Source organism: Pteropus alecto, unplaced genomic scaffold, assembly GCF_000325575.1.
Source record: "Pteropus alecto unplaced genomic scaffold, ASM32557v1 scaffold72, whole genome shotgun sequence".
NCBI lineage: Eukaryota > Metazoa > Chordata > Mammalia > Chiroptera > Pteropodidae > Pteropus > Pteropus alecto.
Window position 1 is genome coordinate 5,883,951 of NW_006436811.1, and position 23,717 is coordinate 5,907,667.

General features: G+C 34.3%; 1 protein-coding gene across 1 annotated transcript in view; it reads right to left on the bottom strand.

The window, feature by feature from the left end:
• The window catches only part of DACH1 (dachshund family transcription factor 1), a 387,153-nt gene that overhangs the window by 173,499 nt on the left and 189,937 nt on the right, over nt 1-23,717 (bottom strand). The window contains exon 3 of the mRNA XM_006913781.1: nt 3,124-3,285. Within this exon, the coding sequence (XP_006913843.1) occupies nt 3,124-3,285 (162 nt within the window). The remainder of the gene's footprint in view (nt 1-3,123; nt 3,286-23,717) is intronic.

A 23,717-nucleotide genomic window follows, 5' to 3' on the forward strand; every position in this document is an offset into this window, starting at 1 on the left:
GAGTGCAAGAGAAAAAGAACCCTGGATTGACTTCAAAAATGTCACTGGATTTGGGCAGAGCTAAGTAGCAACAATACATCATTTAAGTAGCACCTCTCTCAGGGGTTTCACTACTTCAAAGAGCCAACTGATAGATTCATGAGAGCAGTAAGTTTGTATTCTGAAATATAGGCCTCTGAGATTCTTGGGATTCCATTTGGAATTTCTATGCTTCAGTACGACTTCTTAAGCAGCTCATGTTAACTGATGCTCCTAGAGGATCCAGTACTTCCTGTTATGACTGCCCACACACCTAGCCGTCCCGCCCATGGACTGTATTCCTCGTGAGTGCTGGGACTGTAGCATGATTATTTCTGGGTTCCTAGAATGAGCTAAAATCAAACGTACAACCAAATCCAAATGACATAACAGCTGCCTGTACCTTAACAATATCTAGCAGAGAGAATAGGAAAACAGAGGAGGAAACAGTTGATGACTGTGAAAAGAGGAAAAAGGAAAATTTTCAGGACTGCGAGTTTGGAGAAATAGTAATAAAAACAGCAAAAGCAATACCAAAATGAAAAATCTTACTGGTCACCAAGCAAGGTGATAAGCAGACATGTAATAAACAAAGTGATCAACACTTGACAAATACAATCTTTAATTCCCACGACGTAGATGGTATTATTTATGCCATTTTCCAGATGTAGAATGTTAGATTCAGAAACTTTACATAACTTTCTAAAAATACAGAGCAAATAATTAGCGAACATTTACCAAGAGGCAGGCACTGTTCTCAGAATCAGAAACCAGTGTCATGTAAAGCAACAACTAATTAACCAACTGCTTCGACCTATGCAAGCACAACCCCACCCTCACCATTGCCTTGTACCCTTCCCCAAACTCTCTTTTCCTGATCTCTAGATAATGAAGGAGGACGGTGGGTGCTTTCAGGAAATAAAATAAGTCATAAATTCTTAGAGGACAGCTGAATATAATAAAAATGATGACGATAACATTCTCCCCCAAAATCAGCTATAGATATCTAACATAAATGATCTACATGACTTGGACTAGCAACAGCACCAATGTTAACATAATCTCAAAATATTAAAACCCTCTAGGACAATTCAAAGAAATTTCTGCTCCTGGTTCAAATTGCTATTGGATGGTGTGTGTCCAATCTGTAAAGCAATATAAACTACCAGGTAAATACCTTAGTGGAAGAGAAATGATTGCTTTTAATTAAAACATAAAAGAAAACTCAATATTTTTAGGTCATTATGATAGCCTATGTACCCAAATAATTAAGATGAAATACAATTCAGTCAGTAGGCAAATGTTATTCTGTAATATCGATTATTAAATGTATGTCAGTGCTTAATTATAAGCCATATTCTCCTTATCTTCTGTCTATTGGTTTCTCCAAAGTCTACTGCTGCTCTGTTGCTCAGGAAATTTGAACAAAGATACGTGTTTTAATATATTTTGCTTTAAATGTTATTGAATTGCATAATTTGTTTATCCCTCTTCCTAACACCAACTATTAAGAACACTGTGAATTAAAGGCTTATTCTTCCAAACTTTTGAAAACAACCCAGATTATATTTTAAAATGATAATTAAAATTTAAAGTGGCCAAATTATTTGTTTTTAAAGGTATCTAATATTGGATATTTTACAAGCTAAAGTCAAAGACTTCTATTTTTTTAAAAAAATATGTACTTAACAGTTTTCAAGAGAATTATAATTTTTCATTTTACTTCAGTAGTGTTTAACTTTTAAAAGTCTAAATGTATGTCTGTAAACTATCCTAAACAATCTGCTGCCTCCTCCTTCTCACCAGGACCACCATAAATGCAAGCACCGACGTTTTCCCTGGTTCCTCTCAGCTCTAGGGCCATGTCTTTTGCTCTCTTCCACATCTTTTCATCTTTCTCAGAATGGCCACTACCTTCTTTCTAACCTACTCTCAAATCAAGCCCATACGGCCACTCCTTTCCTATATTCCTTGTGGAGTTCTGCTAAAAAGTTCTATTATTCCCTTTTTCCATTAGAAGCTACCCTTGGGCATCACTAAAGTCGTGGTATTTTGTGCTTAGTGTATATATTTCAAAATTACCTCCCACTCTAACATTCATGTCTAGTGTGTGCTTCTATAGAACTGTGGCAAGAAAAATTAATTCTAAAATCCATAGTATTCCTTCATATATCCCTAACCAAATGCCACTGGACTGAAAGTAGAGAGCTGTTGATTATCCAAAGAAATAATCTGTTAAAATGATGCAGGGAAAAGAAAATTTAATTGTACTGCCATGAATTACTGTGTCCCTCGTGGATATATGTTGGATATAGTATGTTGCACACATCTTGTAGTATCCAAATTTCTCTTGTTAAATTATATTTTGAGCATGGTTTCTACATTTTAAAGGGAAATGATACAGTACAGTGGCGGAATAAAATGTTGCATCTCACCAACACACAGATGCTAAAGATAGCAATAAAAATGTTAACTCATATTCGAAATCAAGTTTGATAAAACAAATTACCCAAATGAATTCTGCAAAGAGAAAGCTATTCCTTTGGTTGAAATACTGATTATAAACTTTTCATCTCTTTCTCTATACCTCAAGAAAGAAAAAAAAATCAAGAAAAATTAGAGTTATATGTTTAATATGAGAGAAATGTTTAAGGGTTGTATGTAGAAAGAATTATCAATATAATTCTTATTCTTGGCAGCACGTGAAAGGATTGTTGTATGTTTTGCTGCTAATGCAAATTTCTTATCTGATAACAAATGCATAAAAAATAAAAAAGATGAAGTGTGAGGTTTTGTTTGTAAATATTCTTCTACCACCTTACCTATAATCCGTATTTTAAACTTCTGATTATAAAAACGTATTTGTGTTATGAAAGATGTTAACTGGATGCTTAGAGAAGTTATAGACATAAAGTTGATCTTATAATAAAAAACCTTGGTAATGATTTACTTAAACTGCTTGTTATTAGAGAGGCAAAATGCATACTGTATTCGAAGCTAAAAAGTACTAAACTTGTTGAATGAGTCACTGATAGTTTGTTCTGGAAAAGAAAGTAATGAGGTAGCAAAACAATCACAAAAATTTGCAGTGAACATAAAACTTACCAACACTTGAATTCATGTCTCCGTTTTCAGAATCTGCTCCATGTTGATTATTACTGGCATGATAGTTGCTCATTGCTTCTAATTTGATTTTTTTCACCTTCATTGCTTCGGCAATAGCTGCATTGGTAGCAGCGGCAGCTGCTGCAGCTGCTGCTGTCAGACCTTAAAAGAATAAATTAAAAATGAGGTAATTCAAAATCTGATTTTTCATGTAATAGTCCATGTATTTTATATAACACACATACAAACATATTAAAGTATCTGATTCCTTCATGCAACACTCTAATAACATATATTCATTCCCAACTAGCCAATGAAACAACATCGATATAATAGAGAATGTGCTTTCTAAACTCCCAAATTAAATATTAGCAGAAACATAATTCATGCGGAGGATAGTAATAGAAATGCAGCCAGAATGATCTCTCAAATAAACCAATCTGAACATGTCATTCCCCGCTAAAAGTCCTCTACATCTGCATAAAGGTGGAAAAAATCTGAGCTCCTTAGCTTCATTCATGAAGCCTTGCATTGAGGAGTGAAGCTAGCTCATCACCCAAAGTTTCCTCGTTCTCATGCTACTCTCCAGCTACACTGCACATGCCACCAGCACCCACACATGCCCTGCCTCTTCAAGCTTTTGCATGTGCCATTGTCCTTATCTGGTCTATCCCTGTCCCACAACTCACTCCCCCAACTTTCCATCCTCTGGCATTCTAGTCCCAAAGGGGACAGTTTTATCCACTTGGCCAAGTTGTTCATCCAGAACAGTCTTTTTCTCTGATCAGCCAGAGAACAGGAGATAGGAATGGACGTGAGATTAGAAAGAGAGTTTGAGACCAGATTACAGGACAGAAAGCTAAGGCCATACTTTATTTATAGGCTAGACATAGCCAGCAGAGGTTTTTGAGCAGGGAGGCTTGTTTTCCTTAACTGTGTGAACTTTTACCAAGTCAATTCACTTCATCTTGGCATCCTTACCAAAATAACAGGCACCGGAATGCATGAAAGATGTCTCCTTATTGTGAAACTTTATAACAGTCTACAAGAGGATATATACCATCACCTCCACGCCCTACTCTTTGCTTCATAGTTTCTGACTACAGTGCTTCAGCCTGGTTTGAATTTATCTGTGTGATTTATTTCTACTCCCAGCTGGTGGATTAGAGACTGAACAACTCTCTCCTCCTTTTCCTCCCCACTAATCATCGCTTCTAGTTACTATAGCAAATAAGTTATAGCCTCAGGAAAGTCTTTTTTCCTAGAAATTACTGCTGTTTTTAGAGGTTAGGAGACCTCACCTTTCCTTCAGATCAGACTAAAAAGGCCTTGCCGACTTTCACTTCAACACGAGACCTTCAGATTGGAGCTTTGCATGAAAAACTGATAACCGTCCCCTAAAAAGGCACTGATCTATTTTCAAAGAATTCATCTGAATCTGGACTGAGCATTTATCGCCTTTTAAGTCCCAAACTTGAACTGATTCTCTCTTCTTCCTATGATTGAATTTTCTCCCCAGTTACTCATTTCCTCCAAAGATGTTTCAGAACATTTTCTTTCCTGTTCTCTTAAAATTCTCTTTGTGTTTTTCAGCAAATCTCTCGTCCTCAACTCTGCCTTGTCACAAATGTGCACATCCCACTTGTCCCTTCTCTGCATTTACTGGTGTTATTCCATCTCCAATTGATGACACTTTTAGGGTTTTATCTTTGATTGATGCTTTACCCTGCTGTGGGTAAAAATAATTCTATAGTATTCCAATAAGAAAGACAAGTCTAGTTCCTCAGTGAGACAAGTCCATTCATAGCTATGACTCCTGCAGGATATCATGAGCTGGCCACAGCTCCCTCAGCTACAAGAACTCTACTTTTCTTTAACTGACTGCATTAAACTTTGACTTTTAAAGTTACTTTTTTATAATTTTATTATTTATTTAATCTTATCTATAGTGCTCTTCTATCTTCCCATTTGGCAATTTATTTCAGTTTTACATTCCTAATAAAATTCCAAAAGATATAGCATATAATCTGTGTGTCACACACATTTAATTCTTTAATAGCTTTCAAATTCAACCAATTTTATCCATTTCAACTGGCTTCTCCTAATGCAAGCTGCCACATTTCCATCCCTGGAATCCTGCAATAGCCTCTTAACAGCTTCAACTTTTCCCACCTCCAGTCTCTTATTATTCATACAGCAAGGAGTCAACACAAAATCATGAAAATGAAAATCCAATCGTAGCATTCAATGATTGCTCTTAGGAGCAACCTGATGCTTTTGCCTGGCTGTCAGGACCCTTTGTGCACAGTTCCCTGCCTATCTGTATAATGTCATCTGTTCCCCCAAGTTCCCTTTGCTCTCCGTGCTCCAGACACATAGGCCTTCTTTCATTTCTTCCAGTGGACTACATTCCTCCTTTCAAGCCAGACTGCACACATTATTCCCACTTTTTAGAAAAGCTCTTAGGTCCCCATCCATGCATCCATCACGTGACTTAAATACTATGCTTCTAGGAGTAGCAGGCTAAGGTTCCTGATTCTTCAGTCTACCTGGAAAACAGTTATTAACATTTTAAGAATCAGCTCAAGTCTCACCTATTGAAAGAGCTGAACTTTCCCACTCCACTCGTAAAGAGTAGAGCTTGTGATCTACTCCTTGTATTCTCAACCCTGCTGCATGAGAGTTTGCCATTTCTTGTGCATTAGAATCACCCAAGGAGTTTTTAAAACATGCAAATAGCTGAGTTCTACCATCTGAGATTCTGGTTGGGACCTCTGCATCTCTATGTTTTTGGTTGATTCTATTTGCGTCATTTTAAGGTGCAATCTGAGAGGGGAAACATATCATTTTTTGGTACATTTGTACCATTTTTTTTGTACAAATGGGGGACTGTGGGGGGTCACTTTAGGGCTAGCTTACCATCCTTAGATTTTTGATGACAGGAATTTACACTAAAGCATGTCTGCATCTTACAATAAAAGATTATTAACCAAGCAGATCACCGTTACAGTGGTTTTCATAAGTGAGTTTACATGAAAATCAACAAAGAAATGTTAAAATACAAAATCAGGTTGGACTAAGGAATCAGAGTTTGAAACGTACTGCTCTAGTGTGGTGCACTTTGTAAAAACGAGTTGTCATGTACCTTTCATCTACATGGCAGAAGCAAAGAGGGCAGCCGAGTCCTGCAGCACTTCTCTGTTATTGATGCAGGTCATGCATGTTTTTAACTCCAGCCACCACCTACATATATAAATCTCTTTGGTATATACAGTAATTGTTACTTAAATGGCTTGAATAATTGTTCCTGATTCTTTCATTGGTAAATTTTTAACCAGATTTCTTTCTCCCATTAGGGGAAAATATATATGTATCGGAATGAAGGGGGCGGGGAATAAATGAATAAATAAACTCTTACACTCTTACTCTAAGGAATGATTAACCCATCTATCTTACCTTACCGACCTTGCTTTTTTTACACTCTCAAAGAACATTTATAGTATCTCACGCACCAAAGCAAAAACATGTACTGAACTGAAAAGTCAAATGTAGTGTAATTTTATTTTAAAAGATTTTAAATCCAACTTTGTCATCAACAGTGAGGAAACTTTGACGTATTCTTAAAATTCATTTGCCAGTGTTGAACATAATGGTTTGAGAAATATTTTGTTTAAAAAAGACATTCTCCTTCAGAGGAAGAGTAATAAGTCATTCACTGTGCACTCTCAGTCCTTCAATTGGCCTTCAGGGAAGGGATTGTACATCAAACTTAAGCTAGAGCCCATATTTCGACATCATCGAAAACATCTTGGTTTCTTTTTCTTTCCTATTTGATCTTAACAAACACTATCACTTACAATTTAAAAGAATGAATAGATTTTTAGACAGAATTTAGAAACACTGCTTGTCATATCATTGTCTGAGTTATGATATAAACTCATTGCAATGGACTCCATTCTGCTTTGCTCTATCAGAGAAAACTCTCTATATAATCTTTTAAAACTAGCTTTGTGAGAAATTATTTTGATCCTGGCTTATAGAGTTCTCGTACTTTTACTGTCACTTGTTGGTACACCACTAAATTTTTTTTTTAAGTTCTTGTTGATAAACTGACTACATGGAAATTACTAGTTGTCTAAACTCTCTAGCATGTAAGAAGTAAATATATGGTGTTTGAAAGAAAAGCATTCCAAAAAGCCATACACACTTTGGACAACATTCATTAAATTTATCTGGGATACTGCAGCAAGTTATATATTCTTATGGCTTCAAAATCCTTATCTCTAAAATCAGACATATCAATTCTAACATCAGACGACGTTGTGGAGAATATAGATGAAATGAGGCATGCAACACATGGGCACACACTAAGCCCTCTGCAAATGGCTGTAGATATCGTCAAGCAAACCACGATATCTATCATGTTCTTTTGTTTAGTTTTGCCTTTGTTCAACTACTCATAAAATGGAAATATGACAAAAGCTACCTAACAAAGTAAAGTGAAAATTAAGCCATTTGACAAATGGAGATCTAAAAACCATGCTTCTATCAAATTATTTGATTTAGTAGCCTACATTGATCAAATTTATCATAAAATCACTGAATCTCCACTCTGTGCTATATAGATACAAAGCCTTCGCTACTTCAAATTCAATATCCTAAAACCAATCCATAGGTTTATCATTTAGAAGAGAAACAAGCATTATTAGCACTTAAGAGCTTTACTTTACTTTGCAAAGATAGCATTTTCTTCTGCTTTCGACTTTTATCAAAACAGCCTTTAACTCCTTCAAATGCCATTATACAATCCTGATCGCTCTCTTTAAAAAGGGAAAAGTATCCCCATTCTATTTATTTCAAATAAGTTAGTACCCCTAGTTATAAAGAGTAGATTACAACTGTAGATTATAAATATCAATAAAAAAGACATATTGCTGTCAAATTCTTTCTCTGATCTGTTTGTTTGCTCATTAACTTGAAAGGTCCAATCTTTGATCTTTGGTTTCAAAGACATCAAGATGACTTCCAAATGTTTGATATGTTGTCTACTTTTACATCACATTCCATATAAAATGCATTTTCCAAAACCTAACAGTTAAATAAAATGAGTTATACGCAAGAGATAGTCAGCGTTCAAAGCTTCCATATGATAGGCTTTTTATTAATCTCTGTCACTTTACCCAAATTTAGAAAAAAAAAACATTTTAAACATGTAGTAGATTATAGCCAATGATAGTTATTATTAATATTCTGGAATTGATAAGTTATTTATGTCTGGCATTCTTCCTACTGATTATTCAGGGAGACAGGCAGCTTATAAATATCTCATCACTCCACCGTCACAGAAATTTCATCGACAGTGCTCAGGCACAGCTATTAGCAATATGAATCTAACCATTACAAGAAGGAGGAAAATCGAACATGTGGCATTAATACGCAGTCCTGGTTCCTAACCATCTGATAGGCAGATGGTGTGAAGCGGATTCTCCAGCTGAAATGAAGGGGCACATCATTTAAAACCTTGTTTGCATTCTAACTGATATCAGTGCCATATTGATATACATGATACATCATGGCAGTATTTGAACAATCTAGTTTGTTTCAGTCATAAATGTTTACAGCCTTGTTTTTTTAATCTTATAAGCATGTTCAGAAGAGTGTATTTTTAATTTATGAAACCTATTGTTTACTTCTGTTGAACTAGAAGATTAGCAGAAAGCAGGAATATTAAATTACTTCAACCAGAGCAATATAACCAAGACAGATGAATATAACATCCTTTCAATAAAGGATGTTAGTAAAGGAATTTTAAAATTAGCCCAGGCATTTTGTTCATTAAATACACTTATTCATTTAAACCTTCTAGCCTTTTTTTCCCCAAGTGGCATACAGAGAAACTTAATGCTTTACGTAGTCATTCATTTAAAATTCTCACTGTGTGCAATTAATCTTGTCCAACAATTCAATTCAGAAAGTAAAACATCAAAAAGCAGAGTCCAATTCAACAGTCATTACTGTGAAGTAATCTTTCTGTTCCTGACAGTTCCTATAAACTCTTTGCAATACTCTGTTGAAGGTGCATTGTAAGCTCCATATGAGTTTGAATTACAACTCAATTGAAATCACTCCAAGTCTTAGAATAACTCTTGGCTCAATAATAACAACTTGAAAACACCAGTACCTTTTTCTTACCCTGTTTCCTTCCTACACTTATTGAAATATCAGCTGTCTAGAAAAAAACTGATACTAATTTTCAGTTATTTTATTTCTCAATGCTTTCTAAATAAATGAAAATTGTGATTGAAACATGCCTGTTCTGACTCTTAAATGATTAAATAACAGAAATGTTAAGTAGTCAGAATAACTAACTTAATTGTGAATCAGGGTAGACTGAAGATTTTGAGTGTAAATTTGTCTCCTAATGTCCATTAGACTGACTTTTCTTGCCCTTTGAAACACATTTATATTCTGCCAAGAACAGGAAAATTGATCTTTGAGGGCATTAATAGAACACTCTTTATACCAGTTTTCAGTTTTTCAATTGATTAAATTAGATTCTTAAAATGTTTGGGTTAACAAATAAACCCCACTAACTTGGAGAAATGTATAGGAAGAGTTTATTATAATACTGATAATGACTAATAAATCAAATAGACATCAATGTAGCATATTCTTGTTCTGAGTAGCTTAGAATTGCAGTCTCTCAGAGTGAAGGAAGTCAGAGCAGTAGAGCAGTCAGGAGGAGGGAACAACGAGGGGGATGTTTTCTGGCCACGTGTAAATCACTGAGGAATTTCCATGGAAGTTTTTGAAATACTCAAATTCTGATCACTAACTGATAGAATTGGGCTGAAACATAAAGAATAAAAACTTTCAAATTACTATAGTTTAAAATAATAAAACAGGTGATTTATGAAAAGTTGAACTTGGTACAGCAAGTTCTTGAATAAACAACTTTCACTTTTACTTTTTCTTTTTTAACATTTGTGCCTTTAGAAAAATATCTCTAGACATGCACATGGGGTCTAGACTTATAAAACAAGGAGACAAGCAAAACTTTATCTAATGCGACCCTTTTATTTTACTGACGATGAAACTTAGCAGCAGTGAGGTTAATCATTTCTATAAAGTCACACCATTAAATAATGATAGAGTAATCCCAATTCCCTAACTCCCCCTTCAGCATTAACCACACCAATTCTGTCAATAAATGTAAAAAGAAAAAGACAGAACACAGTAACTACAGAGTTACTGAAAGAAAACGAATCTCCTTTGCTCAAGTAGTTATGAATTGCATAGAAAGTCAAGGTTATAGACATTCAGGTGATATCACAAGTATAAATTGACTCCACTTAGGAACCTGATCTAAATGTTCATTTGTGATTTAGTTTTATAGAATTTAGAATATTTGTCACTGAAGCAATGGTCATTAAAGTTTAATTATACATCAAACTTTTAACTTATACTATTGGTGAAATACAGTGTTTCTATTAGCCTGAAACCTATATCTTAAAAGAATATGGAACAACAAGGAAAAAGAGAAGAGAGAATAAATTATTTTCTTCTATATATTTTGAATATAGAAAAATAAAAACAAAGTGAAATATATAAACTTTGACTCTAATTTCCTTTAAAGCACCCTCATCATTATTTCTTATTATTCTATCCTCCAATATACTGGGCATTAAATGTCCCCATGTTTGTCTAAGGCCAAATACTTCTTAACTACCTACATGACTCATCACCCCAAATTACTGAATGCCTTGACTCCAGGCAGGTGGCTCTTACTAGCCTGAGAGTAACTGATAGTAAGTGGCATTCTGAAAGAAAGTTTTCTTAAAGAGGTAACTTGTCAATATATTGACAGTTCAGGCAGTATAATAAGTGAAAAGAGGAAACAGTGTTATAAATTTACTTTCTTGCAAGAGTCACCCCACTGGCATTTTAGCCTAAGAATAATCTCCCCCAAATGTTCTCCGACACCATATAAATTCTCTTCTAAATCCTTTAATATGTCAGTAAGTCTTCTTTGTTGTCTTTTTTCCAGAATCCAGGTAGCATGTGGGGCTCTAACAGTCTGTGATTATTGGTAAGGAGAAGGGTTAAGAAAAAAGTGGAACACAGGTGGCCATTTTTACATGTAAGTCTTGTTTGGGAGAAGTTATCCAATGAGATAGAAAGAGCTGGAGAAGATATGACCATATTTTTTATATAAATAACAATATTAGCTTTCTTTGAAGGAAACAACTCAAGAAACAAATGTATTTATACAGACACTTTCTGAAGAGGTCGGGGTCTGGGTTGGGGCTAGTCGAGGCAATGTATTCTTTACTCCTTTGTCATTAAGTTCTTGCATTTATATCAACATCTTAATTTCCATAATTAACCTACGAAGGCGATATTTTTCTCATTTGGGTACCAAAAAATGTGAATGGTGATAGGCAAATTGTAGTGCTTGTAATCATAGTCAACTTTTTTAGTGTAATTTAGACAAATTACTTAAGTCGTCCGATTTTGAGGTAACCTTATATTTTATTGTTCAAGAAAAAACCGCTATGTTAAAATTATTTCCCTTCCGAGGTTTGATTAGTATATTTAACTCAGCTCACCTAAGAGCAGAGGAGACGGATGTCAAGGAAGAATTACCAATGGTTGGTATTATATTATTCATTTCTATTTTTAGCTGCAAAAATCATTCCAACAGAAAGAAACACTTATTTCCTAAGGTGGCAAGAAATGTGACTCTTTTGTGTATTCTGATAGAACTTTTATTTTATTTCAAAACAACAGTAAATCAAAGCAAATCTTCAATTTTCCTTATATATTTTTTTCAGCTTAGAAGCAAAGTCTGTAGCTATACTGATCCAGTCTTCTCTTGACCTAATTTATGTTGTACCATGAGATTCTATTAAAAGAAACTAAATCACTGCAGTAGATTTATTCACCTTAAATAATTTAAGCTAATTGAAAACGACCAAACTAAAACTAAAACACTTCTCTCAAGCATTCAACTTCTGCATGCCAATTAGTAATTTAAAAACCAGCTAATCACAACAGCTTTGTTAAAAACACGGACCTGTACACATTTCTCTACCTCCACTGGGCTGAATATAGAATTAAACATCAATTCTGAGTCTGAAAGTATATCTCTTTTGTAGTAATTAGGCAAATCCAATAAAATGTTTTCACTGATGGATCTGTGATTTTTCTCAATTTTCCCAAATAATTTTGAAAAGTACATATAGAAAAATGAGAGAAATATCTAAAAAACTATGTCCAATCACTCTTTTGACAGTGAGTTATGGCATTTCAAATCTATAACATGGCTTAAGGAAAACAAAATTAAAAACATTATTATTCTCAAAGGTTACTATATCATAATAACCAGAAACTGAACTCCTATGCATTGGTTTTAAAATTAAGAACCCAGTTTAATGTTGTTATTATTAGTGTATTATTTTTTTGCTTTACTCCTTGTTAAAAGTTATTAAATACCATTTTTATTTAATCCATGTTAATAGCTACACAAATGTTATCACAAATTATACTATTCTAATTGTCCCATCATTATAGAACTCCATTTGTAAAGCCAATGGTCATTTGTCTCATGCAATTATTTAATTTTATAATTCGGTTTTTGTAATACCTGGAATGTGTAGCATAATCACTCTTATACCAATCCTACAAAGAGTTACAAAAGCTTTTTGCAGTATTTTTACCATACGTCTTTCTTATGAGAATTAGAAAATTCAAACATAACTTTATCTTGGAAGTAAAGCCTTTTGAAATATTGCTAAAGTGCATATTGAATAAAGACAACACACTTAAGCAGACTTTTCCCCCTTTAAACAGCATTCATCTTTTCAAAAGCAATAGATTCTCAGTCCGCACGAAGTCTATTGCATTATTCATTTCATGTGCAACCTCATGCTGGACCATAAATTGTGACTTTATCTAATCAAAGGAGACTTAACTCTACAGAAGGTCAAAGGTTTAATTTTGTGAAGTATTATCTTACGCTATGAGTTTAACCGAAAAATAGAAGAAGAAAAACAGCCAAGAAACTGGTAATAAATGAACCTTTATTGCCTCAGGCATTGGCCTAGTTAATAAACTTTCATTGAAGGTTTCTTTCAACTGTTATGGACAATGAGAGGGAAAAAATCTTAAATTACAGCCATGTGTGACTTTTAAGGCAGTCATTCTTTTTTATCTCAACCTCCCTAGCTCAAGGAAAAAAAAAGACAAAGAGAGATTGTCTTCGATCTCTTAACCAAAAATGTATGTTTCTAAACAGATGAAAAAGTGCAGATAAACTTTTCTAAAAGGAGAGGTCAGCTTTGAACAATATAAAAAAAAATGCATTCTTTAAGTGTTGAATCTTAGAGAACAATCTCTCTAGCTAAATGTAAAACTACAAAAGGAGGAGGAAGAAATGTTGTTTTCTCCATAACTCTAACTCTTAAATTGTAGCCTCCTGCTTAGCAAAAAATGATGTCTTATTATCTCACCCTTATTCCACAAATTCCATTGTAATTTTAACATTCATTAAATATATTGTTAATAAGTACATTATTTATGTACTATCTGCCCTGTTTTAATACCAAAAAAAAAAAAATCCTCTTATTTTTAGAAAAAAACTAGTAGCAAAATAATTCATTTAATTGTTATGCAGTTAAAATTTTTAAGAGGAACAAGTCCTTTCAGCTGGTACTCTCAACCAGCAATGAATGACCTCTGGGCAGTTTTGTTTTTCAGTATTTTCTAGAGAAGCAATGAATTGAGTCTTTCTGAGCTAACAGGAGGGATTGTGTTGAGTATAAAAGTTATCATGATCTCAATTCCAACATCTTTATCTCCACACCACAGCATAAATAAAGCAGATCCTCTGTCACCCTAACAGAGTTCACATAAGCTTTGAGAAGGGGTGAAAGCCATGTTTTGCATCTTACTTTAGATGTTCTCAAACAGAAAAGAAGGAGGTCTAGCTCTGGGCTCCTACTGGAGCCCCGGCCTCCACGCCCCAATTCCACCCACAAATCACAATGCTCTCAGCAGGGTACCCAACCCTCTTCCCACCCGCAGCATTTGCACAGAACTGGGCTCTCCTTCATTCCAGGAACATGTCCTCAGGATGCTATCTCGGCCACCTTTGAATCCAAACATGATAGCTGCTCACACCCGCAGCACCAGGTGAAAGCAAGACCAGGCTCCCTACTAAGAAATACGCTCCGCACAGCTGGCAGGCAATGAGTTCTACTGGGGTCAAGATAAAGCAATTTTATGCCAGCAGCTCTGCTTCTTTTCTATATTTGCCAAGAGTAGCAAGAGAGACTTTGGAGAAAATGAAAAATACTGAGATTAAAGACATTTGAAAGTGAATTATGAATGGGAAAAAAGTCAAGTTCTACGCATAGAATATTGAGGATAAAAATATAGGTTTTCTGATAACAGTTAGATATGGATATCAGTATCTAAAGCAAATTGAGACAATTAGTTTTCATTTATTGTTGGAGAGTTTTAGAGTCATTGAGTAAGTTTTGATTTCATGCAAGAAACCATAAAGTGCCTCTCAAAGGTTATAAGGAAAAACATTGTCAAAAGAACGATTGATAAACATAATTTTTTTGCCCCACTGTATTTTCTACCTAATTGGTATATATGCCTATAGTTGGGGAACAAAAAAATAAAGAAGTAAAATACAATGAAGAAACATCAACTACTTTCTGGAAAATAAACACTATATTTGAACGTGTATAGTGAATGGCTAGTAATATACGTTTGTGGATAACTGTTTTAATAATCATAGCAAGGATAGTCATGCTTTATAATTTCAGTTTTTTCATTTACCATTTTTGAGAAAGGTTGAGGTATATTAAGAAAGTGACCCAAAGGTCAGAGAAGCATGGGAGAGTAACAAAAACAGGTATCTCAAATCTAATTCTTTATTCCGTTAGTCAAAGTTTTATGGGTTTGGGAAAGTTGTGCTTTAGTGCACAGAGGATAAGAAAAAAGAAAGATCAAGGGAATTCAAAGGATTTATTAAAAGTGCAGATGGTAACTGCAGACTAGTGTTTTAGCTAGATAGACACAATTAATTAATTGTAACATTGTGAAACTCTAAAATGCTGAAAGAACGTGCTCATGCCTGCAATGCAGTAATGTAGTAAAATACTTATAATCTTTCAACCACCAGGAGCTTTTGTTGGTTTTTTTAACCTAATCCACAGCTTGACACAGATCCTAGGGTAATGGAACACAGTTCTTTGATTGAAATAATATCTAAACATTGCTGCGCTAGCCTGGTGGCCTAATAGAAGTCTGTCTCTCCGAAACTCGAGAAATTCAGGTTTGGAAACAAACTCAGATACTGAGCTCTGCTTTGTAAGGCCTTCAAGAAAAGCCTTTGAGACTGGAATATGCCTTTTCCAGTTTAACATGGCAAAAAATAGACATAAAATTTCTGCAATAGTTTTTTCTTCCAAATAATGAGACGGTCAAAGCAAATCATTTTCTTCAGCCACTAAAAAGCTTCAGCCACTAATAAGACAACAGAACAGTGTTCATTATCACAGAGGGTCTAATATATATGCCATTAAAAAGCTAAGTATTTCAGAAGTGACCCATTCCCCAGGCTGTTTCCATCTTGATATGAAAATCTGAGCATTATCTACAAGTTTAATCATTGTTATAAAGAAAGTTGATCCATATACTTTGTCAATTTTAGTTGTGGAAAACTTCAAAGTGTTCAAAAGCACACTAAAAATACCAGAAAAGAAATTTATATACATACTATTAAGTAAAAAGAAATTTCTATATCATTTTATTTTGCTCACTGTACCTCTATTTGCAATAATGATAAGAATGCAACACCTGAACATTTTAGTAAACAGAAGAATAATCTGGAATGGGAAATAGGATTGAGTCCTCTTAAGCATATGGTTGGAGGATAAATGTGAATTCCTCAACAGAATTAAGATTTTGTTATAAAGAAAGGAAGTGATAAGTGGTTATTGGAGAGCAACTAACAAGGCCTGTAATGAAAGCTTATTTGGGGGATATGGAAAAAAATAGCTAACAGCCTCAAAGAGAAGCCCAATTACATTGCTATTCCAAACCTCCCATCACTTAACATCTTTCCCATGCTAGTTCAACAGTTTACATGTACATAGATTCAGAGGATAATATTTTTTAAGACACTGTTATACTTTTCATAATGAAGTCCTTGTACAGAAAAGTTCCATAAAATTATAATAGTGACCCTGATTTTTCTATTTAGAGGTACCAAGAACAGAAACATGAAATAGCACTCAATTGCTTTTAGTTTTCTTTTACACCTCCAGCTAGAGATATTTACAGAATAATGAGATGGCATGCCTATAAAGTATATAGGATGATATCCTTCATTGGACTGTCGACAATCAAATATATACAAGACAACTGGCACTAAAGAACTGGTCACTTAAACAGACATTTAAACATTTCCTGTGACAGTGAGGTGGTTAAAATTGGCGGTAATAGTATTTAATGCCTTGATATGGTACTAGAAGTATTTGCCTCATGTTCTTCCTTCTCAAGGATGCAGACGTGTATAGGAAAATTTGATACAAACTGTAGAGCTCAAGAGAGGGAAGAGAAAAGAGAGAGAAAGGACTGAGGGACAGAGAGGCAACAGCAGCTTTACAAGTTCACATGTTTATTGTCATATAAGTGCTGTATGGTCCCTTTTTCACATCCCTCTTTGGAATCAACAGTAAAACAAAAATTTTTAATAAAGTTTAAAAATTAAGAGCAATAGCAGAAATGTGGTATAGGGCAAAAAATATAGGCTTTGTAGTTTAAGATTTGAGTTTTAACCTGCTCTCTGTCATTAGGTAGATGCCTCTGTTTGCAAGATCTAATTTCTGTCAGCTTCCCCAGCTATAATAAGGAGAATCCTGTTACCTGTGTCCGACAGAGTTGGTAAGAACATTAAATGCCACAGGGTGTGTGGAAAACATACATAGGTATTCCATAATGACAGTTTCTTGCCTTCTTTTGTTTTGCTATCATTCCATGATAGCAGGTCTTTTCCTTGCTTCTTCTTCTTTATTTATTTATTTATTTATTTTTACATTACTATCCCCATAACTGATGAAGCTGTCACTACTTGTTCAGCACAAATGGCAGAGCCAGGGCCATGACATCACTCCCATAAACCTGTATATTCCTTTAACTGTATATTCCAGGATCAATAATGGATCTTGGTAGAAAACATATTTCTCACAAAGAATTTTATTTTATAAGTACTTGCATGGATAAACTCTAGATCAAATGTCAAGATTGTATAAATTTTGAATCCACAACTTACTAAATGACCCTAGACAACTCATTTAACCACCGTGGTAATGGGACTTTACCCTGGTAAAGTACCTATATGCTGTGGTGGTTATGAAAATTAAATGAAGGAGAACATGTCACAAATTTCATCTGTGAACTCCGTTTATGTAGGCTATTGTTATCGTCCCCTCATATCAAAAGACACGAATATTCAGAATTAAGTATCATATAGAAAATAATTTTGTGATTCAAACTGAATTTCAATTCACATTCTAATCAAAAGGAATATAAATTTTGCAAAAAAATAAAGGATTCACATTATCATTATAGTACACATTATTATTACAAGAAATATAATACAGTAAAGTCACATCAAAAAGGGTCCAGATGCATGGATGTGAGCAATACTGCCTAACAAAAGTTCTAAAAGATAAATTTAGATTTTAAATATATAGTCACTAAACGAGCAGATTCAGACATAAGAATTGACAGGGTCTTGGAAATCTTTTCTTCTAACCCAGACACACATCGTAAATAGAGACAGAGCTGCGCCAGACCCTCTGTCTTTTCACTAACAGGACAACCACTTTTGCCTTTACAAAATGCTACCCTGACACACATACATAGATTCTGTAAACACATCTTTGACCCTGTTAATATATTTACTCTTTTTTTTTATACTTACCTTTTATTCACATTGAAATATCCAGGAATAGTGGAAGATAAATAAAATAAGATCTATATGGTTAATAATACCATACCTGTTTTCCCATCATTCCATAGGAAAAAAATAAAACAATGCATACCTAGTTGACGTAGGCAATGTTACATCTACCACTGTACTGGTTTCATAGTCAATGGCTAGTTCTATCACACGAGAAATTTCGAATTGTCAGATAACACATTGTATAAGCAGTACTTGGTATACTACAGCAGCAATTCACCAGACAGGTCGCTATTACCTAAAGAGAAACATGTCTGTTCTCAGAAAAGTATAATTTGTTTCCCATTTCCTTACATTATCTACTCTTAACATCGAGCTTCAATCCTACGTATCCATAGATATCATTTACTGAGTAGAAGTTAAAATATTTAATTTTTAACTTCTAAATGTGACTTAAATAAATATTTATAATACTAGATAACAAGATATTTGGTTTTCCAGAGGACATGGTAAGTATATCATATTTATAAGCAAGGAATACTCCTACCTTTCTCTCTTTGTGATAAAGGGAGAACAAATCATCTTTTAAAACAGGAAATCAGAGACTTGTAGAATTCTAGGAAACTCTAAACTCTGTCTTCCTGAATTCTAACTCTCATGATGGCATTCTGATAAAAGCTGGCAACTACATATGATCTTTCAATATATATGTTTATTCACTTCATAACTAAAATTGACATCATCTTCATCATAACAAATTTGTAAGAATTATTTGATATTAATAATTCTTATGATAAATTATTTTAATTAAGGTCATGTTTTAAGACCCATGTGAAAGATACATACAAACAAAACTGGCTCTGACATTCACTCATGAAAAGTAATTCATTACAAATGAGGTAAAATTCACTGGCAATTACTTACGTGTCTCACTATTTTTTATTACTACTGAAAACTTCTAAGGTCATTTGAACTTACTGTTTTATAACCTGTTAATTTTTTTTTCCTAGAAGCAAAATGTAGTTTTGATAATCACTGTAATACAAAGTATGCAATCTCAGTAGGAAAATGAAAAATATAATGAAAACGTAGGCACTCAATCAAATATTTCTTGATTTCAATAAAGAACTATTATCACAGGTCTTTTGAAAGTCTCTGAGTAGGCCATGATTTTGAGAGTTTCCAGTTAAATTTCAATCCTCATAGATATTCAATTCAAATCATAATTTATCAAGTATATACTATATTCCAGGGACTAAATAGGTGGGTATAACATGACCACTGCCATTGAAGCTGTAAGCTCCATGAGGGTAAAGATTGTGTCTGGCTTGTTCATTGCAGATACGTTGTCAGCACTGAAAGCAGGAATCACCGTGATGAAGGAGAGGCTTCATATATGTTGAAGAAAGTTATGAAGAAAGAAAAGCAGAAGGAAATGAAGAAGAGATAAAGGAGAGAAGGAAGAAAGAGGGGAGGGGACAAAGGGGAGGGAGAAATAAACTTACCATTTAGTTTGGGAGACAGACACATTATCTATATACATTATATACATTATCTATATACATCTATATACATTATCTATAACACAAGAGAGAATATGTGAGTTGTGCTAGAATTACACAGTGCTTTTATTATAACCTAGGATCATGAAGTTTAACTTAGATTAGGGGATCCAAGAAAGATTCAGGTAGGAGGTAGTATTTGGGTTAACTCTCGAAATACAGGTAGAGGTTTGGTTGATAGAACCGAGGGAAAAAATATTTCAAGGTAAATAGAAAAGTAAAAAAAAAAAAAAAAATTAGTGAGCAATGGGACAAAGTTGGGAATATGTCGGACTTATATTGATAACATAGTGCTTATTGGGTAAGAAATATTGGATGGGGAGACTAGTAGGATATAGATCTAAAAAGGAAAATTGGTATCACTTCATAAATGTGCTTAAATGCATTGCAAAAATGGTGTTGCACTCTCTGAGAAGCCAATTGTATTTAAGTATCTTGGTCAGAACATTGCTGACCGATAGGCACCCCAGATCCCAAGTTAACCTCCTAAGCTGTGTGGACAGGAAATATTGGGATAGAGAGAGGCCATCATAGTAATGATATAGTGTACTAGGCCAAGCACAGGTTAAGAATGCCAGAACTACAGAGAAAGAGAAAGCAGAGACGTAAAGGAAAGGAAAGGCTTTAGATCATTTCAGAAAGAAAGCTTGATCTCCACATAGTCTGTATGTATGAAAGAGAGGACTTACAGACTATTGGTATAGTCTAGAGTGGAAGACGATGTGATTAACTCCAATATTCAAAATAGCAAGAACAGAAAAAAAGGCAAATTTGGGAGTTCACGTTTTGAGCATGTTGCATTTGAGGTGAGGAGAGATTGCTTGAGAGTAGATTTTAACAGCATATATTTTAGAAAAAATAAATTTCCCAAAGAGGAAAAATGAGAAGCCACAGCAAAAAAAACCTGTCATAATCCCAAATCTCCCAGGCCTACCTACATATATAAGGTATAGGTGGAGACTACAAGAGTGAGAAGGCAGGATCAGAGGCAGCTTTCAAGAGAACAGGAAAAATGATGCACAAGCTGGATTGTGAGGGTTCAAGGATGAACGAGATTAGAAGGGTGGCAGCAAATGCCCATTATTCTCTCCAGAGGCCTGAGAACTAGACAGAGGTACATATTTCTCTAAGTAATGAAAGACTGAGGGTATTAGTGGGAAGGAGGGAAGATGTTAATTGTGAAAGGAGATTAAAGAAGCAAAAAAGATTGAAGAGAATTAATGAGGGCTGAAAGAGAAAAAGTATCAAAAGTAAAGGAATTAAGCTCTTGAAGAGGGAAGCATTCTGTGAGAATGTTTACTTCTGGTTTGGGGCATTATATGGAATCATTGGTATCTCAACAAATGTGTAAATTCACAGGCTGATTTGATTCCATTCCTTTAACATATCTTTAAGAATGCAAATGAAAAACTGGAATTATAATAAATTTTTTAGTTTGAGATTTCTTTGCATCAAGATTCTGAATACATGAAATTTGCATCAAGATTCTGAATACATGAAATTATTTGAAATATAATTTTAGGGAATTGCAAGCTGTATTTGTACTAGTATCACATATACATGCAAGCACATATACAGAGATTTTCATGTATTTGGACAAAAATATATTTATAATGTATATTCATGAGTCTAGACCATGTCTTATGCAATATTTTATCACTAGCTCCTGGCACTAAACATTCACTAAATTAATAAACCCTTAGTGAGTTTTTTCCAGAAGTTCTAAGAAACTACTTAATTGGCATTTGTCATGCTAGATTGTATTACAATTTATGTTTCATATGACATAGGCACCTAAAAAATGCACATGATTGTAAAGATTATATATGAGGATCATTGATTGACCTTTAGAATCAGCAAGGCACTGGGCCACACAAATGGAAAAGTGAGGCTATCTCCTGTTCACCTAGATGATTAGAAAGCAAGTCTGAATGCTAGTGCAAATTTCAACCCTGTCAGCACTTTTAAATGGTGGCTCTTTCTCTTACATTCCCTGACTCCACTGCAGATTGTCTTTCTATAACACAAAACTAAGTCACTCTAGTCCTCTGCTTTAACATTTTTGACAGTGCCCATAGCCTACAACATGAGATCTAAATACCTTATTCACAGCCATATTAATGCTTCCATAATCTATCCCTTACCTACCTTTCCAGATACATCATCAACCGGTTACTGCTCTGACCCCACTTTATATTCTATGCAAATACATAGAGAACTATCGTTCATTTCTTAGTGTCCGATCCATTTGCATTCACTGTTTTCTTTGCCAAGAATACACTTCCCCTTTCTTTTATGCATAAACACCAACATCAATTATCAACTTCTAGGAAAATTATATTGGTTCACTAAGGCAAATTTGATTATGCTTTCCTCTTCCTCATCCTTTCAATTCTGTAAAAATCTCAACTATCACTATTATTAAAATTTATTGTAATTATTTGTTTACCAGTCTGTCCAACTATACTATGAATTCCTTGAAAGCAGAAGTCATGAGTCATTTAATTTTCTTTTTGTTCTCTTGTGCTCTCCACAGAGCAAGCATTCAGTTTTTGATTGAATAAATAAAAACACTACCCCAAAAATTTAGAAAATGTGGAACAGTGTACAAAGGCAGTCACTAAAATACATAATTGAAGAAGATAGTTTAAAGGGCCAAAAATTTACCCAAATATTCTCATATTTCAAAATAAAGAAGATTCAGTCTTGCAACATAATCTAAATCCAGATTATTAAATTTAACAAAATCACATATTTGGTTGAACAGTATGAAATTGTTCATGGTTGACCAATTTTAACCTATAAAAAGACAATTTTATATTATCAATTTATCATCTGATAACCAAATTCAATTTCATTAGCCAAGTCCCCTGAAGAAAACTGGGTCCTAAATTCACTCACGCAAAAACCATGCTCTCCAAAATTTACTCACAAGAAGAAAACACTCGTCCCCAGCACCTATAAACATCCGCTGGTTTTAACATCAAAACACTGCATTTACCAAACAACGGAAAGTAAACCCTAACAAAAGAACAACAAGACAACCTAAGCCTGAGTGAAGTGTGATTGTCAGTAAATTCAGTGCTGGTGCTGCTCCCTAATCTGTCATTTCCTCTTATCCCAGAAGCCTAGCTCACTCTGCAGACAAAGGGCAAAGGGGAACGCAGCACAACCCAAGTCCTGCTGTCTTTTACCTACTGTAATGGCTCCACCTGATACCTGCCATTATCTCATCCACCAGGGCAACATTGCCTTCGTAAAGCTTTTCCTTCTAGTGCTTTCTTTCCTAATATGCTTGAAATATTGAAACATTAAGGCCACAAAAACAAAGCCCTAGGTTGAATATCCCTCTCTCTAGATATGTTCCATCTATTCATCTATCTTCCTACACATACCAAGAGATCCTCTCAGAATTATAAAAAATATTTCAGAATTAACAGATTACATTGACTTTTCAAAAAACCTGAAAAGAACCACCATTTAGAAAGAACTGTGTGCATGAAACTACAGTAAGCACTATATTAATACTATATTAATATTAATATTAATAATCACTATATTAATACATATAGAATGTATAGTATGTGTGCATGCATACTGTTCAAGATGAGGAGAATAAAGCGCAAAGGGATACATAACAGCCTAAAATTATACCACTAATCAATGGGGCAGTTAGAATTCAAACTGGAATTGTCTAACTCCAAAGTTCACACTCTTAACTACTGCATTCCAAATGGGCCTCCAGGAACTAACCCCAGAGTGCAGCTGTAATATGTGAGGACATAGAAATGTTTGGGAACTAAATTTTCCATAAGTGTTGAATTTCACAAATGTCAAGTTCACTTCAAACTCTTAAGTCTGAAATGCCAATATTTGGCTCATTATATCACAAAGTGATTTCAAATACATAAGAGTAAATAAAAAAAAAAGTTAGAAAAACAAAAATCATTCTAACATGGTGTCAAATGATTAAATCTTTATTTGATAGGGGATGGGTGAAGAATGAAGGAAGACAGGCTTAGAGGAAAAGCTGGAGGCTTGTCTCCTGC